Source organism: Perca fluviatilis, chromosome 14, assembly GCF_010015445.1.
Source record: "Perca fluviatilis chromosome 14, GENO_Pfluv_1.0, whole genome shotgun sequence".
Classification (NCBI taxonomy): domain Eukaryota; kingdom Metazoa; phylum Chordata; class Actinopteri; order Perciformes; family Percidae; genus Perca; species Perca fluviatilis.
Window position 1 is genome coordinate 17,943,159 of NC_053125.1, and position 23,567 is coordinate 17,966,725.

Genomic DNA, 23,567 nt, shown 5'->3' on the forward strand with positions numbered 1-23,567 from the left:
CGTCATTCCGTTCATAGAACGCTCCTTATCAAAGTTTTTGCAAAGCCAATCTATCTGATCACGTGCCTCCATGAGCCAATCAGAGTTGTTCCCTGCACCGCGCAGCTTAGTTTCTAGATGTAGACAGTCCCAGAGGACAGAGTAACATGAGGAAAATTCCACAACAGGTAGCAGTCGGTCATCATAAGCCGGTCACGATGTTTACCAGTTTACCAGTAAACGCAACATTTAGTCCCGTCTGTTTTGTTTTTCAGACAACAGCAGTGACCAGTGCTAGTTTGTGTCTTTTAGCTCATAGCTATAGCAGCAGACTGTTGGACGTCCCGCTGTTGGAATCCTGTCACACTACACCGTTTAGCTGTCAGCATTTTAGCCGTTTATTCCAGTTACTACTGTGGCTAACGGTAGGCTAACGTTACCGGTAGTGTAACATGTTATTAGTGTTTACTAGCGTGACATGCAGCGGTGTTTATGTTGCCTCTAACATGGGTTTCGGAGCATCAGAGTGCAACGCAGACATGTAAGTGGCAGTGTAAAGAGCCACAGAAATCCACGTTGCTATTTCGTCAGGTAGATACCTTACGGCAAACATGCATGTATGGAAAGTGGTCGGACAACAGCTGAAATGGCATACTCCTTCACAGTATTCTTCAATAAAAGGAGGAATGTAGCATAATATGGATGTATTTGCAGGAATGTAGCACAATATGGATGTAAAAGCTGTTATAATTAGCCTATGTGACATAAAATTTGTTTTGGTTAAAATCAACAAATAATCTTGATAATTAATCGTGATCTCAATATTGATCAAAATAATCGTGATTATCATTTGGGCCATAATCGTGCAGCCCTAGCTCATACTTGTAATTTTCTTTTTCTTTTTGGCAGGCCGTCCTCGCTTGTTCTTCTTGACACGACCAGAGCTGTCGGAGCGAACCGAGGAGCTGTGAACGCTGGAGTCCTCCTGCTCCGACTCATCCTCATCCATGTCCTCGCTCTGACAGAGAAATCACAGTCAAGGAAAGAAAGAGGGGTAAACAGGTAGCAGAAACAGGAAAGAGAAGAAGCAGAGGGGCCATGCAGAAGCTTTGTACTCACTGAGCAACTCTTCTTCCTCTTGGCACCTATAGGTGATAGCTTAATACGAATGGGTGCCATCTTTTTAGCCTTTGCTGCAGCCTTTTTCTTGTCCGGGACTCGAGGACTTTTACTGCGCTTTTTAAAGCCAGGGCCTGGACAGAAAAGGTCATAATGCAACATTTGACAGAAAGAATGAGAAAGTAGTGAGTAACAAAGGAGTAGGAGTAAATAGGATAGTTTATTGTCTTAGATTAGCATGTAAACCACAACGTAAGCAAACGTCAGCTGTTCACAGGACATCAGCATGTGTAAAAGATTATTATTGTTGTTGTTGTGTGTGTTGTTGTTGTATTTTCCCCAATCCCAATTATTTAACACACTCACTGCATCATATCAATGACAAGTTTGTCCATCTGCTTTATTTTAATGTCTGCTGGATTACAAACTCTCCAAACTGACATAGAAGCTGAAGGGGCACAGGGAAAGGAAGCTTTCAGGTCTAAAACTGACCACTGACCTTTGCCTTCTTTCGTCTTTGCCTTTCTGATTGGTGGCGGCGGTGGCGGCGGTGGCGGTGGCTCAGGCGAGGCATTCGCTGTGGAGACCTGCTCGGCAACAGCGATCGCAGCAGCTGCCGCGGCTGCCGCGACAGCAGCAGCGTTGCCCTTGAAGGGGTTGTTAGAGCTGAACTCTCTCCACTTGGCCCCCAGGATGGTCATCATCTTTGACATGGGGATCTTAGGATTCTTCTTGGCTATCATCGGCCTGTGGGCGAGAGGTTGGGATCATTGAAATGCTTTGGAAAGAGAAGCCATATGGGCAGATGTCTGTATAAACATGTACCCATTTCTAAGAGCTGCGGCATAACTCTTTTTCAGTATACATTATTGACTAATAATGCTTTATTTTTTGTTGACTGTCAATAATATTTATATGAATTAGACAGGAAAGGTTTGCATATAAAATCTATATAGAAAGAACTACAGGAAAGATTTGGCTGAGAGGAGTTTTCCACTACAGCTCAGTCTGCCAGTGGAGTTGAGACAGCCAAATAACTTCCCAAAATGTCAAGCAGTGGACATTATGGATTACTTCATGTTATCAGAGTGAAAGCAGGTATGAGTCAGCTGCAGAGGCCGAGGCTCCACTCACACACTGGAAGCACAACTAGCAGGGATGATGAAGACACAGCTGCCAGAGGAAGACCGAGGCAAGTTGTTTTCAACCCACGCCACCTGTATCTGTCTTAATATGCTGCTAGTAGCTTCACCATGGACAGCTTCTGTTCAATAGTGCTGCCAGTGTAGAGGGAGGTCGGTCTCTGTGACAACGACAGGCTTGAAACTTTATACAAAGTATGAAGTAGCTAGTTTTTTTATGGCCTACGACTGTACCTGTGCATATACAGCAGACATACATGATTTCAATAGGCAGACCTGAGAAGTAGAAACATAAACAAGACCCCACTCCAAACTGGGCTTGTTTTGTGAGTTGTCACTGACATTAACCTTGCACCCAATGCATAGAAGTACATGTAGGACTCAGCAGGAGAGGACCAATTTCTCTGTCATTATGTATAGTGCAGATGTTATAGTTCTGCAGGACTATAGAGATCACAGACTCAACATCCAAACAGCAGCAAAATGCTCCTTTAATTCCTGAAATCTATCCTTCAAGCCACACTCAGCAACTCACCGAAGATCAGATAAAATGGGACACTTAAACACCACATCTTGCTACCTTAAAACTGGTACTTAAACACAAGCAAGCTCTTTTGAAAATAAAAGATGCTATTGCTGAGGACTGTGTGCATGTGAACTTGAACTTAACATGGCTATAACTGCATCACCATGCCAACAGTACGTGTTGACAAAACACTGTATGTACTGTATTTGTGATGTTTGCTTGTCTTGATTTAACCAAGAGCGACAGCCAGCAGTCCACGTCAACACCACGTGAAAACAAAAGAGGAATACTGTACCTCATGAACTGGCTGAAGGCTTTGTAGTTGGTGAGTTCCCTGTAGTCCTCCTCTGTGAAGGTATGATCAACATCCTCCAGACCCCACTCCTTCGCCAGCTGGGCCGAGGTCTTCTGCTCTATTGGCTGCTGAGAGGAAACCACCAATGAGAAGACAGAAAGATAATGGACTTGTCAAAGATGACTTTTGGGATTATGTTTTACCTTTGTTGATTCCTCCTGACTGCTGTCTCGGTCCCCATCGACTTTTTTCTTCTTCTTGGTTTTCTTCTCCTTCCTTTCTTTATGTTTCTTCTTTTTCTTTTTCTCTCCAGATCCATAGTCGCTGGCTACGCTGTCCGAGTTCTCGCCGTAGTCTCTTTCTCTGTCTGAGTCTCTCTCTACATCGCTGTCCTGAAGAGGAGACGACAGAAGAAGACATTAAGAAATAATTAAAAAGGTGTAATGTAGTCAGCAAAGTAAAATAAAAATAAAAAAGCCAAATCATGACAGCTTAACAAACTTACAATCTTCTTGCGTTTTTTTGCTTTGACAGGTTTCCCCTCTTTGTCTTTCTTCTTTGTGTCCTTCTTTTTCTTCGGCCGCCCTTTCTTCCTGCACGGGACCTCTCTGTCTGATATATCTGCCTCTTCGTCTAGAGGAGAGACGGGGTTAAAGAATGCGTGAAAGAGAGACAGCTAGTAGAATCAGATAAGCAATAATCTTCTCAAACGCTTCCCAACACTCAGCTAATCCCTGCTGATCATAATTACACACAACAAAAGCTGCATGAAAGCCACGGTGGCTTCAGCGACCTCTGACCCTGTCTGAATTGTGACACATGCTAAATTAGATACAGTTTGTCAGAGGACTGTAAGTAGGTTTGACAGCTGGTGTTGGTAAATCCATAGCATGGGGATAATTGGTTTATTGGCAAGGCAAAAGTGTGACCAGCACCTTTGAAAACAAAGCTGAAAGAAAAGCATCCGTAAATCCTGATTTGTAAAAAAATCTAATTATATATTTTTTTAACTTTTGATTTAGGGGAATAAGAATTAGTAGAAATACAAACAGTTTCAAACCTCCTCCTGTCTTATATAACAGAAGACTCTCAGTCTCAGCCACACTGCATCTTAAAATACATATCCCTGCTTTCACTTTAAATGATGTGGAACTATCAGGTCAGCTATTCCCCACGGTGCCTGTGCAATATCACAACCACAGGGGAAGCAATTTAACCTGCAACCCGACCTGGCTTGGAGTAGAAAAAGAGAAATAGCACCAGCCTCAGCTTCAAAAAGACAGAATGCAGCAATGCATTAAAGCATAACAAAAATATGGGCTGCGGTCGTGCAACCAGCCTCTTTGATAGGCTACAGTTTGTCGGATTTTATTGTCTGCCTGCCTTTGTTGGTGAGCGCTCCCACCAGCAGCAGCAGCCCCCCTCCCCACCACCACCACCTCCTCACTCCCACCCCGTCCAACAACCAACCCCGCTTCCCGCGTATCCGTGCAGCGTTCACCGCTGCTGTCGCGCCGGGGGCGGCAGTAGCACGCACGCAGGGCTCGGTGATTCAGAGGCCGCCAGCGGGACGGAGCGGTGAACTGGAACGACTGCAATTCCCACGCAGTGACCCCCCAACCACCGCTGTGACCGCTGCTAGATAGAGGTCGTGAGGGGGTTAAGGTCCTGGACGGGAAGCCCCACACTATAATCTGTCTGCCAGGGCATCTTTGGCGGGTCCGGAGTCAAGCTAATTAAGACTAAAAGACAAAGCAATGGATGATTCCTGTAATATTCAGATAGGGAATTACACTTGCGTCCCGTTTATCCGGAGTAAACTTATATGGCTCTCTTTTGACATCTGCACTTTTAGGTTTCTCTGTTACATCTGCATTGCATCCAGCCCAAAATATTACTAGTTATTAAGGTAAATGAATAACATAGAACCTTAAGGCTGCTCAACTGCTATTTTTTACTTCTACTGTTGCAGTGTGGTTAACAACCACTACTTTCTGCACCCTTTAACCTCACTGCAACCCCGCGCAGCTTCACTGTCACAGAAACTTCAGAAATGTCATATAGGCCTATGCATCATCCTTTTTTTTTTTTTTCAATATTGCTAATATAGCTAATTAGTGGGCATGTATGCTAAGCTACCAGAGGCAGCTAAACAGTCACACCTCTCTGTAAATGAGCAGCATGCAGCAGCAGTGTCTTATATTTTGACCTGTCATAGCGACGATGGGGTAGTGGGGGCAAGTTTCTGTCTGCTACCACGGTTCTACACAATCACCCAGCTTTCATGTCTGCACAGCAAAACGCATCCTCTCTCTTCTCGAGATGGGTATCAATACAGCCTCCGGCCAGGGGAGTCCATGTTTTTGCCAGCCTTTCTTGCCGTGAGCTTTTTAACCCTTCAGGGCGACCTTATTACCCTGCTCGTTAACATGTCATGTCTAGGAGCTGTCAAAAGGGATTCAAGGGACAAACATGCAGCAACTTTCGATGGTGGAGAAGTGAGCTTGCGACAAAAAGCAGCTGTGGCAAGTTTAGCTTAAACTTTGTTGGGATGTGCTGGAGGTGACGAGGAAGTGGAGTGGGAGAAAAGTAGCATATGGCTATATAGCAACACCACAGGAACACATCTTTTGTATAGTTGCAAACTGGAGAGGAGTTGTGTTTCTGTTTTCAAAGCGCGCTCTCGTCTTTTTTTTCCAGCCTCTTGTAGCTGCAAAAATGGCACCTACAGTAACATATAGGTGCAATAAATAGTGAATATATTGCGCTTTAAGGTGGTGAAATATGTGCCTCGTTTAGAAAAAAAAAATCTGGACTAGTAACAAGTAAGTATGTTTCTATTTTGTAGGCGCGCACCCGAGTCCTCGCTTGTCTCTCCTGTACCGTATACCCTACTGGACCTGGAGAATCACAGATATGGGGCACAAACTGCGGGTTCCGGCTACTTCTAACATGCCCTTTCTCCAACATTATACTGCCAGTAAGTGTGTTTTTATTTCGTGTGCGCGCTCCCGACTTGTCCGCCAGTTTTCTTTACTGTACCTGGCGCGGCTGGTGTTGCAGTTTCCCGAGGCGCCGCCGGCGAGTTTATGTCGCTTGCGTTCTCGTCTAGGTCTCGGTCGTCGTCTTCTTCATCAAAATCTCCTCCCTCGGAATTAACCACCATGCCCTCGTCTTCCTCACAGGATCGGAGAGGAGAGGACATTATATTCCTGTCATTGGATCCGTCCTTGTATTCAAAAAAGCATATTCTTGCCCCGAATGTGTGATATTTATTTAATATTCAAATCGGCACAGAAAAAAGTGGGGGGCGTTTTGAAATATTTTACACTAGGCAGAGCAACAAAGATGGCCGCCCTCTTATATTTATTTTTTAACAACCCCCCCCCAATAAGAAAAAATCCCCTTACATAAAAAATGGCTGACTATATTATTTCAGAACGCACCCCCCTCCTCCTTTCTCTATCTCTCTCCGTCTCTCTTTCTCCCTCTGCGCGCCCCCTCCCTCCTTAAAAACGTACACATTGTTACAAGAGAAAGGGGTGTGTGACTGCATGTAAGTTACATTGTTACTTGTTTATTTCTTTTCTGTCTGCCCCCCCCCCCATCTTTTCTCCCTCTCTCCAAGTCCGGATCAGTCACGATTCCGACAGACTTGCCTGGTGTCACTTGCAAGATCAAAAGCAACAACTCTCTCTTTCTGCATTGCAGAGCCCGACACAAATCTATCAAATATGGCCACCTTATATTCTCCGGAGCCCCCACCGTTGTATAAAAAATATTTTGGAGCAGCAGCAGGGTTGTGTGTGTGTGTGTGTGTGTGTGTGTGTGTGTGTGTGTGTGTGTGTGTGTGTGTGTGTGTGTGTGTGTGTGTGTGTGTGTGCGCGCGCGAGTGCTGGGGAGGGATTGAGAGAGGGGGGTTGGGAAAATCTGCCGCAGCCATGCCCAGACTTACATCAGATTGTATTGCTTAAAAATTAACTACTTGTGGTGGGGATGGAAACAATTCACAATATGCAAACTACATTCGTCCCTTCATTAACCGCCACATTAAACAGGTCAAAGCACGAACTCCATCTCTAGTACTGAGGTTTAAAAGAAACGCAAGAGATTTTGTGAACTCTTACTGTAAAATCTCATAAGCAGCAGGCTGTGTAGACTGGATGGCAGTAAGGCCATGGGAATCCCTCAACCCCAGCCAGCCCTCAGTGACCGCTCAGGGCACTTTTGTTTTGACAAAAGAGAATTTCATGTGCCTTTCACATTCATACCTCACAACCAAATTTGTGGTCAGACAGGAGAAACTGTGGCAGATAAAATGTGATAAAATGTGAAAAATGTTCTGAATTGGATTGAAACATCCTGATGAGCTTCTTACGAAAAGACTTTAAGTAGATATAAATATATATGTAGTTTACATTTTCATTTGGCCTTAATTTCATCGCATTCAACTAATGCAATAAAATGCATTTATTTTCTTAAAGAAAAATGCAATAATCATATTTCGCATAATGACTGAATGGATTTCCTCAATGCAGAAGAGGTCCATTTATTAGCAGTAAGAGGCCATTGAATCACATAAATATCTCAGCATCTTTGGTCACAGGTTCATTCATGAACTTGACTAAATAAATCCAAACAAAACATCCACTTATGAGGTGTTTCTGGAGCTTTAGATTGCATCTAGCAACATTTAAAGCACAACAGAAGACAGAGATGTGCTTAAACCCGGAGGAAAAAAGCTTGTAAGTGGACCTTGTGTTAAGATCTTTTTAGTATTATTTTATTGTGGAATATAGCCCCCTTTTTCACTGAAGACATTTTGACTTGTCACAGTAAATAATAAAATGAATTATGGGCAAATTTCATTAAGCTGCTTTAGTTTCAGGGTCATGGTGTTGTGCACGCTGGCTCACTGTCCAAGCTTACTGGGACACTCCTTAATGATATTAATAACAGCTGTGCTTTTTTCCTACAGTATATGTCAAAATGTAAAACAGCAGGAATTAAACATATTTAATTCTCAAATTGTCTGATTTAAAAATTCACACATTTAGAACATCTACAGTCAGTGAGAGGATTATCTATTGTCAAAAGTGCCTCATTTAAAAGCATGGCTGTTGAATAGGCCTACTACTTTACTCATATTTCATATATAATATTTCTCATTCCCGAAGAAGAGTAAGATATTTTAAAGTTTTAAATCCACTGCTTCTAAAATCCAAGGATGTTTTACTTTAATATGTACGCACAATGCATGTGTAAGCCCTAAACTACTTTTTATGACATAGTGATGTCGTGCCAGTCACTGCAACAATCAGGTCATTTGACACAGTTGGTCATGGAGCAACACTTATTGCGCCTCATTTTAAGTTCTGTGTCTTCCCATTTAAAATATTTATGCAGGCACTACACTACTTTGGTATTCAATAAAACCGTATCATACCCTTAAAAAAAATAATTCAACCCACAAAATAACCTGTAAATTTACTGAACTGCTTTCCCAACAAATTTGTAGCTATATAACAAAATATGCAAATTTGTATTTATGTTATGAGTGAGAGTGCCATCACTTTTCATTGGATATGGTGAACCATCCCGAGATCACTTTGGGATTTTAAAGGTCTTTCTGCATTTTCCAACAAGAAACATGGAATAGAGGAACCACAACATTGTGTGAAGCTTTTTTTTTTTTTTTTTTATCCTGTCCGCAATCTGTCAGTCTGTTTGAGCTGCGGATTTTTACACCAATAACTGGATATTATGTAAACAAGTATTTCAATTACGCCCCTTCTGCTGTGCACGCTCCTCTCTCTGCTGCAACAGGTGCTTGTACCGCTCCAGCTCAGCTTCCCCGCGCCCACAAACGACAAGAGAGGAATTTGTAAGTGTCTGATCCAACGGCTACATCTGCCAAGAGAGACACGGTGCGATGACACGGAGGGGGGGGGAAATGTGTGTATCTGTGCAGGGAGAGTGTGTCACTGGAGCCCCCCCCACGAAGCCTCTGGCCACTGAGGTGGCTGCTGTTACCAGATTAGGTGGCTGAGACGTGTGAGTTTCTATGTGCATTTGTGTGTGCACAACATATACCCTCACCCACAGCATGCATGTGTGTGTAAGGTATTTGTAGCCATGACTGTGCATGTGTCTCACTATGCGTCTGGAGAAAAAAAAAAGGCTGAAACTAGCCAGGACTCTCTCTCATATGCCGCAGGCCCTGACACACTGCACTACTATGCTGTGGCTACCCCCCCCCCCCGTGTCCGTTTGGCAGGGAGACGTGTTGAGGATGAGAGGGAAAAGCGCCTCCCCTGGGTGCTGCGCTGTAGCTAACCCAGATTTTATGCAGTGTGACACAGAGGAAGACACTGGCTCCTGTGCTCCATTTAGAGCAGAGCTGTCTGAACTGAGACGACCCGGAGAGCAGATAAGGTTTAAATTACATTCATGCAGCAGGGGCGATAGAGCAAAAGTTCACTTTACATATCCCAACAAATGGTTTTACGTGAAAGTTTGACATATTATCTTTCTATTTAGTCTTGCATGAGCCAGTTAATAGGTTCCAATTATGGCTTCTTCTGCCCTTTGAGACTTGGAAGTTTCATCAGTGTGTAATTTGTTTTAGAATCTTTTATTCTGGTTCTAGGAAGGTCTCGTCCCCCATCTCTGAAAAGCCCTCAAATCTACAGTATAGATTTTGATGTGCAATGATGTGGCCATGTCACACAGAGACAGTGGACATCTATCAGAGCCATGAGGGCACTCAGTTTTAGTTAGTTTTCAGTGCATCTGTCATCTGTTAGGTCATCTGTTCACACGTGGGCATCTCTAAATTTTGATGTAAATTCCTGAACACATTTTGACCTTAAATCCCTTTGGTTGAACTGGTCAATAAAAGCAGACATGTACTTGTGACGAAGTGGCCACACGTAAACATTGCTTCACGTCATGGGGTTACGAGCCAAAAAGGGTTTTAAACTACTGCTTAAAAAAGGCAACTTTGTATGCTTAGTTTGAGTCAATCAAATGAAAAAGCATGATACTCTCCAGCTTTAACATTGTGATGTCAAGGTGTTGATTTGTATCTCAAGCAGTCCCACCTCGTACTATTCATCCCTCCTCCACCGGTTCTCCAACGCCATTGGCCCAGTCAGTGTGAGGGAGGGAAGCATGTCTTCTCTCCTGAATGTGTAGTGGATGAATGTGGGTTGGAGCCTGAGAAAACAAGATGTCAAAATACATGGGTGAATCAGGAGTATAGCTAAGAAATATTCATTGATTGATTAAAATTATACATTAAGATCTGTGTCTACCCCTGTTTGAGAGTTGTACACTCTGGGATCACTTATCATGTCTTGTCTTATCATATCTTATCTTTTCTTCTCTTGCCCAGGAATGATGTATGTTCTGAGTAATTGCTCAACACTTTAGTTTGTGCATTAAAATGGCAGTTAGAGAAACAAAATAGCTGTATTTAATTATTTGTATTTACTTTTATAGACACAGATTTAAAATCACCATTTTTTAGTCACACAACTAAAATAAAAGGCTCCACATTTATGGAGGACCTCCAGGATCTTGGAAATTGAAATAGAGCATGTCTTTCATTTACAGGTATAACAGGTACAAGGGTTGGGGAAGTCAGTGACCGAATACGTTATTAACTTATTTAATTAAAGTTAGACTATGTAACTTTTCAAAGAAGTAGACAATCTCTGTCTTACAAATGACAAGTTGAATTGATAAGCAATAAAATGCACCTTTGCTTAGTTCAATACACTGAAGGTTTTGGGTGCTATAGCCTCACTTGGTCTGGTATGACCATAGACTGTATGACCAGTGGCTTTGCTAGCTAATGTCGAACATATTGTGTTCATTTGAAACCTGTAACGTTAACGTTACCGACAATCTATCTTCACAAAGTACGCTAATGTCTTTAAAGAAGCTGACTCGGAAAATTATTGGGAGATAGGCAAATTAAATTTGCAATGACCCTAGGGTAAACAGTCTTGCTTTAAAATATCATACTCTCTTTAACTTTTAAAAAGTCCAGTAAAATGCCACCAATTTGGGCAGATAAATGCGTAAGATCAGGTATGAAAACGTATCAGCTTTAACATTAAATTCTTACATTCAATAGTGTTCCTTTCCGTTGTTTGTTGCCTCTTTCAACTGTAATATTTTACATCTTTAATTGTTTACTTAATTTGACATTTTAACGCTAACCCTAGTGTTAGGCTATATTAGGCTCCATCAGTTACTTATGTTGATGGTGCCTTTCCCTTTAAAAAAAAAAAAAAAACACCGGATATCACGTTTCCGGTTTAGCTGGTCCGTCAGACAAATTACTCCGTAAGCAAATGTAGGACGAGAAAAGGGGGTAATGGAAGCAATGATTGAGGAAAATGGTCCTTCGACTCATGTATGTGTTTCTCCGTTTATTTTTTGTATTTTACATGAATGTTTACGCTGTTTAACGTTTCATAACGAAAAGAAAAAGGTTTACTTGAAACATATTCAATTATTATTAAGGCTTCAGTTGTAGCTAACGTTATCCGGTGGCTAACGAAGTAACGTTAGCTAACATTAATACAACTGTCACCTGTTAAAACTATGTTCCGTTAGCCTATATTTACCAGATAATATGTGGATACACAATGCTAGTTAACTTTAGCATCTAAATCTTTATCCATATTAGCAAAATCAGCATACAGCATCCTAAATGCATGTAACGTTATCAATAAAAACTGCAACAAGCAACAAATGTATTCGTATTACTAGATGAAAGAATAATGAAATACATTTTTGTTTATCAGCTAATGACTGATTGTTCCACTATTAAATTCAGTGTTCGATAAGCCTGTTACCTTTCTGCTCACTTATTATTATACATCCATGGCTCACACCCAGGAGCAGTGTGAAGTGTCCTCGGCGTCCCAGGCCCGGCAGAAACTAGAGGGGCTCCTGAACAAGAACATGAGGATCCGCATGACAGACGGACGGACTCTGGTGGGGCTTTTTCTCTGCACGGACCGAGACTGCAACGTTATCCTCGGATCAGCTCATGAGTTCCTCAAATCCACAGGTAGGTGAAGACTGAAGATGGCCAAGCAGGATAAAGACGATAACAAGCCTATTCCATCATGCAAAAAACACTGACACCAGTGTGTCATTATCAACCTGATAGCCTGAACTCAAACAGCATTACATGCCTGTTGGAAGAGAAAAGCAGTTACATAAGAACATACTATAAGGATTTTTTTTTCTTTCTGATATCTTACCAGCTGTTTCACCATTGTAGTTAACATTTCATGTGTTTACACGCTTTACAGTATATACCTTATAAATTCCAGTGGGGATATTTACTAAAGTGAAATGGCATTTCTACTCACAAGATTAAACCCTAAAATCATGGAATATTTGTGTTAAGCAATACATAGTATTTGAGTAATAGTCTCTTTGGATGATGTTTGTGATTGTCTTTTGTGTCCCTTTTGTCTTCAGACATGTTCTCCCAGGGCGAACCCAGAGTCCTGGGCCTGGCCATGATCCCTGGTCACCACGTGGTGTCCATTGAAGTGGAGGCAGACAGTCTGGAAGACACACAAGGATTTGGAGATAACCACTGATGAAGCCCCTGCCTGTTTGGACAACACTCAGTGTACCTGTCTCTCAGTGAGCAAGCTGTATGGCTGAGCTCAAACGAGAGTGGACATCTTCGTTGGAGGATTGTTTTCAGTCACTTCACCGCAACAGATGCAGATACACAACTCCTGTGTCAATATTCTGGATTTAACCATTCCCTCTATGCTTGAAGATGTGTCCATTTGCAGCAGTAGCTGTACAATACAGCATGTATGTAAATTGCCTGAGTGTGCAATGTGTGTATGAGAAGGTGTGGGCAAACAGCAGCTACCTGGATGTGTGTGAAAAAGGTATTTCAGTGCAGTGTACAGTAAATGTCTTTGTTTAATTGTCATTGACAAAAATTGATAGAAAGTTGATGTGTTGGGTGCTACATGCTTTTTAAGGGGAACTCTACCGATTTTACACATTAAAGTCTGTTTTACAGGTGTTGGGAAGTACTACAGCATATGTAGTAAAGGACTTTTGTGTCTCCAGAGGTCACAGCCCGTAGTTTCACTATGGGCTGAAGGAAATGAAATAAATCTGAGGGTCTGGAGTTAAAAAGAAATAAAGTTACCAACATTGTGGGAAATGTAGGCGCTACATTTAGACAAGAAAAATTTAATAAAAAAAGACTATCTCTGCATTGATTTGGATTTTCTTTTTCTTTTTTAAACCGTTTATAGTGAGTTGGATAAAGTTATAGAAGTGCAATGCTATATCGGTGGAGTACTCTTTTAAGGTTAGTGAAATGAGGAAAGTTAGGGAAATGGTCTTTAAATTGTAGGACTCTGGGTCAAATATCTGAGGATGAACGTCTATCATGCTTTAGCGTCTTGAACAAACCAGTAAAAATCTTGTGGCTCTAGGTGGAGCTGTTCTGTAGCTGTCCCTTGCATGCAATGCATCATGAAATAATGACCAAATTAGATTGTTTCCATATTTTAATACACTTCAGCGTCACCTGATTCAATTTGGCAATAGTAAAATTGATGCCACTAACCGCAGAAAACCCTAAAAAGAAAACCCCGAAACAAAACTGTCCCAGTCAGTCAATTTAAATACAAAGAGCCGATCGTATTTAGTTCACACAGTCGAGCAGTGGACAGGATTGAAAGCCGTTACAGTCACTGTATCTTTAAGCTATTACGGACAAAATAACTTCAAAAGAATGTCATCTTAGTTCATGGTTAAACAGTTGTGTGTCTTTCCTGGCTGTAAAACTGAAGCCTCGTTTAAAAAGTTGCACTTTGATATTATCTGCAACTTAATGGTTAAGTTTTCAAATTGTGCCTCAGTGCATCATGTTAGACAAATTAACCAAATACACTGTGTATTAGTTACATACAATACGTCGCAGACCTGTAACTAATGTACCGATCCAGCTCAGTGTAACATTTAAAATGGTCACTTTTCTGTTAGACCTTTTTATACATGAGGCTCTCAGATAGCCATTAAAGACGCAATTGGTTTGTAAAGAGACTTTGACATTTTTTTTAAAAGTCTGCAATAACATTTTAGGAGTGGAAAAGATGTGGAGTGGTTTTTAAAATAAAGGTTAAAAGTGCAAGTTTTCAAAAACGTGCTTTGAAAAGGGAAAGACCAAAATACTCTTGACTCAGTCATCATTTGCCACATTTTTGTCTAAGTTTAACCAAGTTTTCATTATAAGTTACATCCATAATGTTTGGAACTGGATATGTAGCCTGTTGAAGATACACTATTTCCAGCCAAATACAGAATTCACACATTATTTCAATTAGATAGCTGGTGAAAACAACGGTAATTTAAAATAAAATCAAAAACAATCACAGAGCGGCATTGATTTAAGATCCATAGGATTTCAAAACTTTAAACACCCTCAAGTTTCCTTTAATAGTGCTGAATTCTCATCTACTGACTATTAATGTAGAAGCTCAACAAAATGCCTCCTGATGTGATGGATACAAATCTTGGTTCTCTAGTAGAGAAAAGGTTTGACATGGTCAAAAATATAGACTGAGCTCAGTAAACATGGAATTCCTTTAAAGAATACTGCGAAGAGAAATCGACACACTGACAGTCCTATGTCCAAGCAGCTACTGCATTAAAAAAAAAAAAAAACCTTTGATAAAAAGGTTCAAAGAATGGCACAAAGAAATATGAGAAATACGAGCAGACACCCACATTGACTGCTTTCAACCACCACCTTTCCATTCCTAAGGATCTCAAGTGTTGACAAGACTTCATTTTCTTCAACCACAGCGAAAAGTTAATTCAACAGCAGTTAGACCCTCAGTTTCAGTGGTCAGAAGTCTAGGTCTTTTTTCACTGTACAGCTCAATCCTCCGCTGCATTCAAAATCAAAAGATTCAAGTAACTGACAAAACTGTGTCCAAGCTGAAGCACAAGTTCTGAGGAAGACTTCTCCGTAAATCCGCCGTTGTTCTTCCCAAATGTCCCCCACCCCCTCCCCTTTGTGTTCGTCAAGTCCTCCTCTCTAATTGTGGTGGAACTTGAAGTGGAAGCTGCCGCCAGACTCAAATGGGTTAAAGTGATAAGGCCAGCCCTGTCCACCTCCGCCTCCACCTTGCTGGTTTTCCGGGTCGAGGGGATCCTCACCGGCGTCAAACTTCTGCCTCATTTCTGCAAAGACAATGGGACGGATGGAGGGACACATTTAAGACAGTGGAAGCTAAATCATTGCTTAACATGATGCATATATTGGATTCTGTCAAACAAACCTTAACCTTAGCAGTTAACTAGTACAATGCCACTTTGTACCAAAACAGCCTCCTTCAATTTTAAAAAAATTATACTGATTGTCTGAACAGACGATACTCCCATGTGTTTTTGCTAATTGGTAAACTGTGGAAGAACATTTTCACATTCCTTTCCCAACTTTTTACTGTATATACTCTCATCACACAGAACCTGACGGCCAATCAAAGATTTATCACGAGGAGCCACAGGTTAAATACTAGCACTGGCAACAGTCTCTATTAACATCAATATTTGGCTCTCAAGTGCTGAGATTTCTGGTTTTAGAATTCACTTTTGTAGACAGTTTGGGTCTTGGAACCAACTAAGTGTCTGCTAAATGCTTAAAATGACAATGTTATAGCCATCTCAGCTCCTGACCTGGATCAGTGAGAACCTCTTTAGCGGACGCAATGTCGATAAACTTCTTTTCCGCTTCTTTCTTCTCAGCCTCGGACTGGAAGTTGTCGGGGTGCCACTGCTGCGCCAGCTTCCTGTACGCCTTGATGATCTCCTGCTTGTTTGCATTTCTGAGCAAAACAAGTTTGGGAGTTATTTGGAGCCATCTGTTTGATAAAGTCATCTATAATGGATGGATTTAGCGTGCAATGTCAGTCCAAAGGAAGTAAACACCGTTTGTAATAAAACTGGTTACCTGCTGACACCGAGGATCTTGTAGTAGTCCCTCTTACGAGAGATTTTGAGCAGTTTCTGTGCTCGTTCCAGCCCTTCTTTGAGGTCGATGCGTTCGCCTTCGCTGTCAAACTCTCTCGCCTCTAGGTAGTCCTCCACGGCTGACACAAAATGGATATTAAAAGACATAACATTTTTTTTTTGTGTTTCCAGGTTAGCACAGTTGGTAGAGCAGGCGCACATATATAGCGGTTTACTCCTCAACGCAGCGGCCACAGGTTTGACTCCGACCTGCGGCCCTTTGCTGCATGTCATTCCCCCTCTCTCTCCCCTTTCATGTCTTAATCTGTCCTATGGAAATAAAGACCTAAAATGCCTAATCTTAAAAAAAAAAAGTTTTGTCTACCACACTTGTGCTGTGGACACTACTACATTTGGTTTTGAAATACAGTACCTTTTTTTCAGTCCAGATTTGACAATAAAATTACATAATTGTGAAGATGGGAGTAGTAAAATCTATTAAGTAGGGCTGGGCGATATGGAGAAAATCAAATATCACGATATTATTGATGAAATACCTCAATATCTATACCGCAGCGATATTGTAGTGTTGACTATTGGTGCTTTCACAAAATATTTACACAATTAGATTTTTGATAAATAATCATCAGTAATGTGGATATAATGACTGAGTGGGTAAAGCCAAATAATAGAACAGTTACAATAGTCTGTTAAGTTCAGAAAATGGCATCACTTTACTGTAATTCAGCCTTTAAAACCAGGAAAAAGCACTGATGCCATATTACGATATCCAAAATCTAAGACAATATCTAGTCTCATATCACGATATCAATATAATATCGATATATTGCCCAGCTCTACTATTAAGACTTTATTTTAAAAGGTTGAATAACCATGAAAGACAACAATCTATTAATTAATCTTTTGAATCTGTGTTTTTAACAGTATTTATGATATCTTGAACCATGGAGAACCTGCTAAAAATGAAACAATATATCTATTCTTTTGTATATATTGTCTATTTATTTTTTCTAATTTCAAGGAAGTTTGGGACGTTGTGTAAAACGTAAATAAATACAGAATACAATGATTTGCAAATCCTTTCCAACCTATATTCAATTGAATACACTACAAAGACAAGATATTTAATGTTTAAACTGATCTTTATTGTTTTTTTGCAAATATTCACTCATATTGAATTTGATGCCTGCAACACATTCCAAAAAAGCTGGGACAGGGGCAACGAAAGGAGGAATGCTCAAAAAACACCTGTTTGGAACATTCCAGAGGTGAACAGGTTAATTGGTCATGATTGGGTATAAAAGGAGCATCCCCAAAAGGCTCAGTGGTTCACAAGCAAGGATGGGGCGAGGTTCACCACTTTGTGAACAACTGCATGAGCAAATAGTCCAACAGTTTAAGAAAAACATTTCTCAACGTACAATTGCAAGGAATTTAGGGATTCCATCATCTACAGTCCATAATATCATCAAAAGATTCAGAGAATCTGGAGAAATCTCTGCATGTAAGCAGCAGGCCAAAAACCGACATTGAATGCCTATGACCTTTGATTCCTCAGGACCTTTGATCCCACTGCATTAAAAACCAACATCATTATATAAAAAGGACATTACCACGTGGGCTCAGGAACACTTTGGAAAACCATTGTCAGTTAACACAGTTCGTCGTTACATCTTCAAGTGCAAGTTAAAACTCTACCATGCAAAGCGAAAGCCATTTATCAACAACACCCAGAAACGCCGCCGGCTTCTCTGGGCCCAAGCTCATCTGAGATGGACGGACACAAAGTGGGAAAGTGTGCTGTGGTCTGACAATACCACATTTTAAACTGTTTTTGGAAATCATGGACGTCATGTCCTCCGGGCCAAGGAGGAAAAGGACCATCCAGATTGTTATCAGCGATAAGTTCAAAAGCCAGCATCTGTGTTAGTGCCCATCGCATGGATAACTTTCATCTGTGAAGGCACCATTAATGCTGAAAGGTACATAAAGGTTTTGGAGCAACATATGCTGCCATCCAAGCAGGCCATTTCAGCAAGACAATGCCAAGCCACATTCTGCACGTGTTACAACAGCGTGGCTTCGTAGTAAAAGGGTGCGGGTACTAGACTGGCCTGCCTGCAGTCCAGACCTGTCTCCCGTTGAAAATGTGGGGCGCATTATGAAGAGCAAAATACGACAACAGAGACCCCGGACTGTTGAGTAACTGAAGTCGTACATTGAGCAAGAATGGGAAAGAATTCACCCTACAAAGCTTCAACAATTAGTGTCCTAAGTTCCCAAACGCTTAATGAGTGTGGTTAAAAAAAAAGGTAATGTAACACAGTGGTAAACATGCCCCAGTCCAAGCTTTTTTGGAACGTGTTTCAGGCATCAAATTCAAAATGAGTGAATATTAAGTTTATCAGTTTGAACATTAAATATCTTGTCTTTGTAGTGTATTCAATTGAATATAGGTTAAAAAGGATTTTGCAAATCATTGTATTTTGTTTTTATTTACGTTTTACACAACGTCCCAACTTCATTGGAATTGGGGTTTGTACATGAGTGCAAATGCAAGATCTTCCTCTTACAAGTTTCCAAGTAGTATATAGTTCTAAAATCAAAGACTGCTTGCTTCCTGTTAAACCAAGGTTTTTACAAACTGGGCTTATGACTGTAACATAGTCAACATGTCACTGAGAAGGGTGTAGGGAGACCCAATACCTTTTTCGTAATCCTGGTTGAGGATGTAAGCCTCGGCTCGGTCTCGGAGGATGTTGGCGTTGCGGGGGTCTCTTTGGTGAGCCTCTGAACACACGTCTATAGCCTCCTGAGCCGAGTTGATCTAGAATTAGATGGAGGGATAATGAGTCAGCATTGAACATTGGGAGTGGCAAGTGTGATGCCAGCTGATATCAACAAGGAAAACTGACCTCACATTATCTTTAAAAATGTGTAAGTGTCACATATTCTGTACCATTTGTCACAGAGAAAAAGGTTAACGGTCTACAGAGCCATTACATGCAACAACTAGGCCACCAACTGACTATCACTTGGCTAGAGATCCAACTCCAGAGCTTTAAACGTACAGACAAGTGCTGTCTCTCTCTCACCTTGACGAGGCAGAAGCAGATCCTCTCTTTGGCCAGGTTGGTGTAGTATGGGACATTAGGCTCCGTCTTCATCACTGATTCATACTTATCAATGGCTTCCTGATACCTAAGTGTATGTAAAAAGAAATTATTGTAAGGTTAATTATTAAAAATAAATACATGTTAGATGTCCTAAGAGGATCATGATTTAGGCGGGAAAGTGCACCAGTCCCACAGAAGTACTGACCTGTCCTGCTGAATGAGCTCTTCTGCCGCATCCAGCTGCTTGCTTAGCTTTTTCACCTGCTTGTAGTGGCTGAAACACTCTTTGTCATCCTGGTCCAGCTTCAGACACTCTCTGATGTGACTGCACAGAAACAGATGAGCGAGACACACATTTTGACTTCTTCAAAACAACATGGTAAAACAGATGCTCTCGAGATGAAAATCTGCTTAATTTGCATGACTCTGCCGACTGAATCAACGTCGTTTGTTTATTCCAGCAACAAAGCTCACTTGAGTGACTCGTGATGATCTCCGAGGCTGTAGTGCAGCATGCTGAGCTTCAGGAAGGCAGCGCGGTTGTCGTTGCGTAGCCTTGTGGTCGGCGTCAGATCCTGGATGGCTTTCTGTGGATCCCCCATTCGGATGTAACATTCTGCACGAAGCTCCCGTGAATCAGGATCCCACGGAGAGATCTGAAAAAGAGATGGCAACTTTTATTAAGAGTTAACAGACACACGTGCAAACTAATTCAGCTGAACAGCAAAGAGCAATCACGATCACACTCATCATCATATTATTAGAGATCTATTAGATTATTTTTATCCACACTGGAGTACCAGATGTGACAGCTAAAAGATTTTCACACTTTACAGGAAGAGAAAAGATTGAGATTTCGATCAAATTTACATTAATATATATATATATATATATATATATATATATATATATATATATATATATATATATATATATATATATATATATATATATATATATATGTTATGTTTGACAGATATTTCACATAATGGTAAATAATCTAACAGTACAACTAGGAACATAAGACAACAGACAAAATGCATGCAAAGGACTTTTTTTAATATTTCAGAGCTGAAACACACCTCAATGATTCTCTCATGCAGGCTGATGGTAGCACTATAGTCCCCTTGGTGGTACGCAGCATGGGCCTCCTCCTGCAGCTCCTCCAGCTCGTTTGCTCTCATCAGCTGGTCCTGGGCTTCTTCGTGGTCTGGGGAGCGCTGCAGCTAAAAAAATGGATTCAAAAATGAATTATTCTGACAAAATTGCTGTTTTAAGTAAAACACACAAAAAAAGATAGAACCAGTGATGTAGGGCTTAAACGTACCACTGCTTCAAAGTCCTCCCTGGCCTCCTGTGTGTTGCCCTGCTTTAACAGGATGTTCCCTCTCTGCAACCGCGCCTGACAATGCAGGATCATAAAGAGACGGGATGACGAGAAAAGGAGACGTAGGAAAGCAAAAGAGAAACCCAAGAAAGAGAAAGAAATATGATAAGAACATGAACATAAAACCCTATTTTTGATCGGGTGAACTTGGGTGAACTTACAGCCAGGAAGTCAGGCTTGAGCTGGATGGATTTGGTTAGGTCTGGCAGGGCAGATTTGGATTTTCCCATAGCCAGGAACACTGCAGCTCGCTTGTAGTAGGTCAGGTAATTCTTAGAGTCGCCCTCTGTAAAATGTCCAGAACACTCAATTTTGATTCTGTCAAAAGTACCAAACATCATTCTTTCTGTAAAAAAAACAAACCTTTCTTGTCTTTACTGAAGTATAGAAAGAGGACAGGCATTATTGGAGCAGAGACCAGTATAAATGTGTGTCTGTGTGTGTAACCTTACCCACTGCAGAGTGGTAGTGGGACAAGGCTTCGGCCAGCTGACCAGCAGCCAAAAGTTTGCGGCCCATCTCCAAGTGGTGCTCGATCTCGACATGAGTCGCCCCTAAGACACCTGAAACATAAGTCGGAGCCTCGCTAGAAATATATACATCAAAAAGAGATGGCGAAAACATTATAACAGCAGCTTCATTTTGTCTGTCAGTTGTTGTTTTTTTTAAAGTTTACACCATTTCAAATTACAGTGACATCATAAGAATTACAAAATTGTGTTTAACAATACTACATCTTTACATCTTTCACAAGTAACTCAAAAATCCAATCCATGCGATTACACTAGGATTACATTCACCCGATTACATTATGCTTTATGATTTATATTCATACTAACAGCTAGTGTGTCAGTGTCTTAAATAAATCAAAATGGTTAAGCAAATCAGAAGTGTAGTTACTGCTTATTAGGTTTTAGGTTATCTAGACAACTATTCAAAGCCTATTTTGATTCGAGTGTCAAACCTGACACACCTGTACCTCGATTTTTCAGGAAGTTAATTTGTCTAAAACACTTCAGATTCTGCTTTAAAAAAGAAAACTTTTCTAATATGCTTGGAATTGTAGCAGTGGTGGAAGAAGTACTCACTTCTTTAATTTGGTAAAAGTAGCAATAGCTAGGCTAACTTACGACAGTGTAAAAGTCCTGCATTTATACTCTTACTTAAGTAAAAGTATTATCATCAAAATTTACTTCAAGTACCAACTCATAATGCAGAATGGCCCTTTTCAGAATTATACATTAAATATAGGGGTGAAAAAAAAAAAATCTAAAATTGTATGTATCGTGATTTTTTTTGGCTACGATTTTAGAACTGATTCTTTTATTTTTACCAACGATTCACCTAAATATTTTGTGTAAATACGGTAACGCTGAAATCATCATTTTTAGCAACAGAGCGAAAGCAGAAATTACGTTATGTAACATTACTTCTTTACAAATTAAATAAATGTCAAACATGTGCATTCTTTTTAGAAAAAAAATAAGTTTTTAGAAATGTCTCATGCTATATTGTCTCTAAAAAGGGTATTATTCAACTTTTGTTTTTGTTAAAGAAGGAAAAGAAAATCGTAACACTTCTAGAATCGTAATAAATAAAAATCACAATACAAATCGAATCGGCACCCATGTATCATTAAAGAATCGAATCGGGAAAAAAGCATATGGTCCCAGTCCTAATGAAATATCTTGCTGGATAAGAATTAGTGATGCATTAATGTGTTAATCCCTTTATTGTTGCAGCTTGTAAAGGTGGGGGTGGTTTATATACTGCTAGATATGGGTGATGTGATGTCGTCTGTTAAAACCAGTTAGTAATGTTCAGCTAACGTTTAGTTACAGTTGGAAACTTTAACGGCTGCAAAGAAGAGTGTAAAGCGAGCCCTTACCGTCCAACTGGATGTCCAGGATGACACACAGCAGTGACAGGGAGCACAGGACCCCGCTGAGTCCTCTCCGCCGACACGACTCCATCACTAAAATTATTCACACTTCCACACCGGAACCGGCACACTATGGAAAGCTCTGCTTTCACGTCGAGTGAAAATACCGGTTTGTTTCATTGAAACGGTGTTATTCCTTATCAAATCTTCATCGTTTCCCCTCTGTCAGACCGCAGGAACAGCTACGACGGTGTATTTACGGTCCCGGTGTGACAGTATTCCGTGTAGAAATGAGGTACGCAGCTAAAAGGTTCCCCCTGAAACGTTAAAGATTGAAGACATTCTCCCCCCACAATCATTGACTCACTGGGCTTAAGTTGAACTCAAACAACACCTTGATGTAACATGATGATAGTGAACAGCTGACAGCCTGTACAGTTTGTACACGAAACCTTTCTGCCTCTGGTATAGTCGTCCCCTCCCTTTTCGCACTACATTTCCGTGGTTGGTCCACACGGACCCACACGCCGCACATCCGTGTTCGTCTGGAAACGTGGGCTGCTCTCATTGGAGAGACTATTTTAACACGGATGGCACTCCCATTTCCATGCATGGGCCATGCAGGCAGGAGGCATGTGTTGGTTACTGTAGCCAAGGCAGGCATCGATTTAATGTAAATGAAGGAGAAAAAGAAACTAACTCAATGTGGCTCTTATATGTGCAGTAATAGGCCTGCACGTTGAAAATCACAATCTACCATAGCCATAGCCTATACAGTAGCCTATATATCGGCCTACTGTATTCAGCAGTGAGCGTTTTTAATATGATTATCTCGTAATTGTGAGATAAAATGTCATACATCTAATCACATAAACCCCCTACTTTTGTAGCAATTTTAATTTGTAAAACTGTGTAATTTAATGGAAATATAACATTTGAGACACGTGATCTCTGAATAATAAGATGCCTACATCATTTGTAATTCCCCATAATTTTAGTTGAATTGCATATAGTTTCATTTTTTAAATTTATTTGTAGGTGCAACATTTTACTCAAAAATGAATAATAGTTATATGA

General features: G+C 40.8%; 3 protein-coding genes across 7 annotated transcripts in view; 1 reads left to right on the plus strand and 2 right to left on the minus strand.

The window, feature by feature from the left end:
- chd3 (chromodomain helicase DNA binding protein 3) overlaps positions 1-6,499 on the minus strand; it is a 43,558-nt gene extending 37,059 nt beyond the window's left edge. For 2 of the 5 annotated variants that reach the window (XM_039823434.1, XM_039823431.1), the window contains exons 1-7: positions 6,104-6,499; positions 3,567-3,694; positions 3,265-3,453; positions 3,062-3,189; positions 1,598-1,845; positions 1,099-1,232; positions 862-997 (exon numbers count right to left, since the gene is read on the minus strand). In XM_039823434.1, the coding sequence (XP_039679368.1) occupies positions 862-997; positions 1,099-1,232; positions 1,598-1,845; positions 3,062-3,189; positions 3,265-3,453; positions 3,567-3,694; positions 6,104-6,266 (1,126 nt within the window). In that variant the 5' untranslated portion in view covers positions 6,267-6,499. The remainder of the gene's footprint in view (positions 1-861; positions 998-1,098; positions 1,233-1,597; positions 1,846-3,061; positions 3,190-3,264; positions 3,454-3,566; positions 3,695-6,103) is intronic. The other 3 variants (XM_039823435.1, XM_039823436.1, XM_039823432.1) reach the window with 3 other exon arrangements.
- A 4,861-nt stretch (positions 6,500-11,360) lies between these two features.
- On the plus strand, positions 11,361-13,341 carry naa38 (N-alpha-acetyltransferase 38, NatC auxiliary subunit). Its single transcript, XM_039823438.1, has 3 exons — positions 11,361-11,486; positions 11,975-12,149; positions 12,569-13,341. The coding sequence occupies exons 1-3, from the start codon at positions 11,448-11,450 to the stop codon at positions 12,691-12,693; spliced, it is 339 nt and encodes a 112-aa protein (XP_039679372.1). The 5' UTR covers positions 11,361-11,447; the 3' UTR covers positions 12,694-13,341.
- A 281-nt stretch (positions 13,342-13,622) lies between these two features.
- dnajc3b (DnaJ (Hsp40) homolog, subfamily C, member 3b) lies at positions 13,623-22,985 on the minus strand. Its single transcript, XM_039823437.1, has 12 exons — positions 22,497-22,985; positions 21,061-21,171; positions 20,770-20,894; positions 20,549-20,623; positions 20,304-20,447; positions 19,696-19,877; positions 19,427-19,546; positions 19,201-19,306; positions 18,812-18,932; positions 16,086-16,224; positions 15,812-15,960; positions 13,623-15,316 (listed from the first exon to the last, which is right to left on the minus strand). The coding sequence occupies exons 1-12, from the start codon at positions 22,579-22,581 to the stop codon at positions 15,171-15,173; spliced, it is 1,503 nt and encodes a 500-aa protein (XP_039679371.1). The 5' UTR covers positions 22,582-22,985; the 3' UTR covers positions 13,623-15,170.
- Positions 22,986-23,567: the final 582 nt, after the last annotated feature.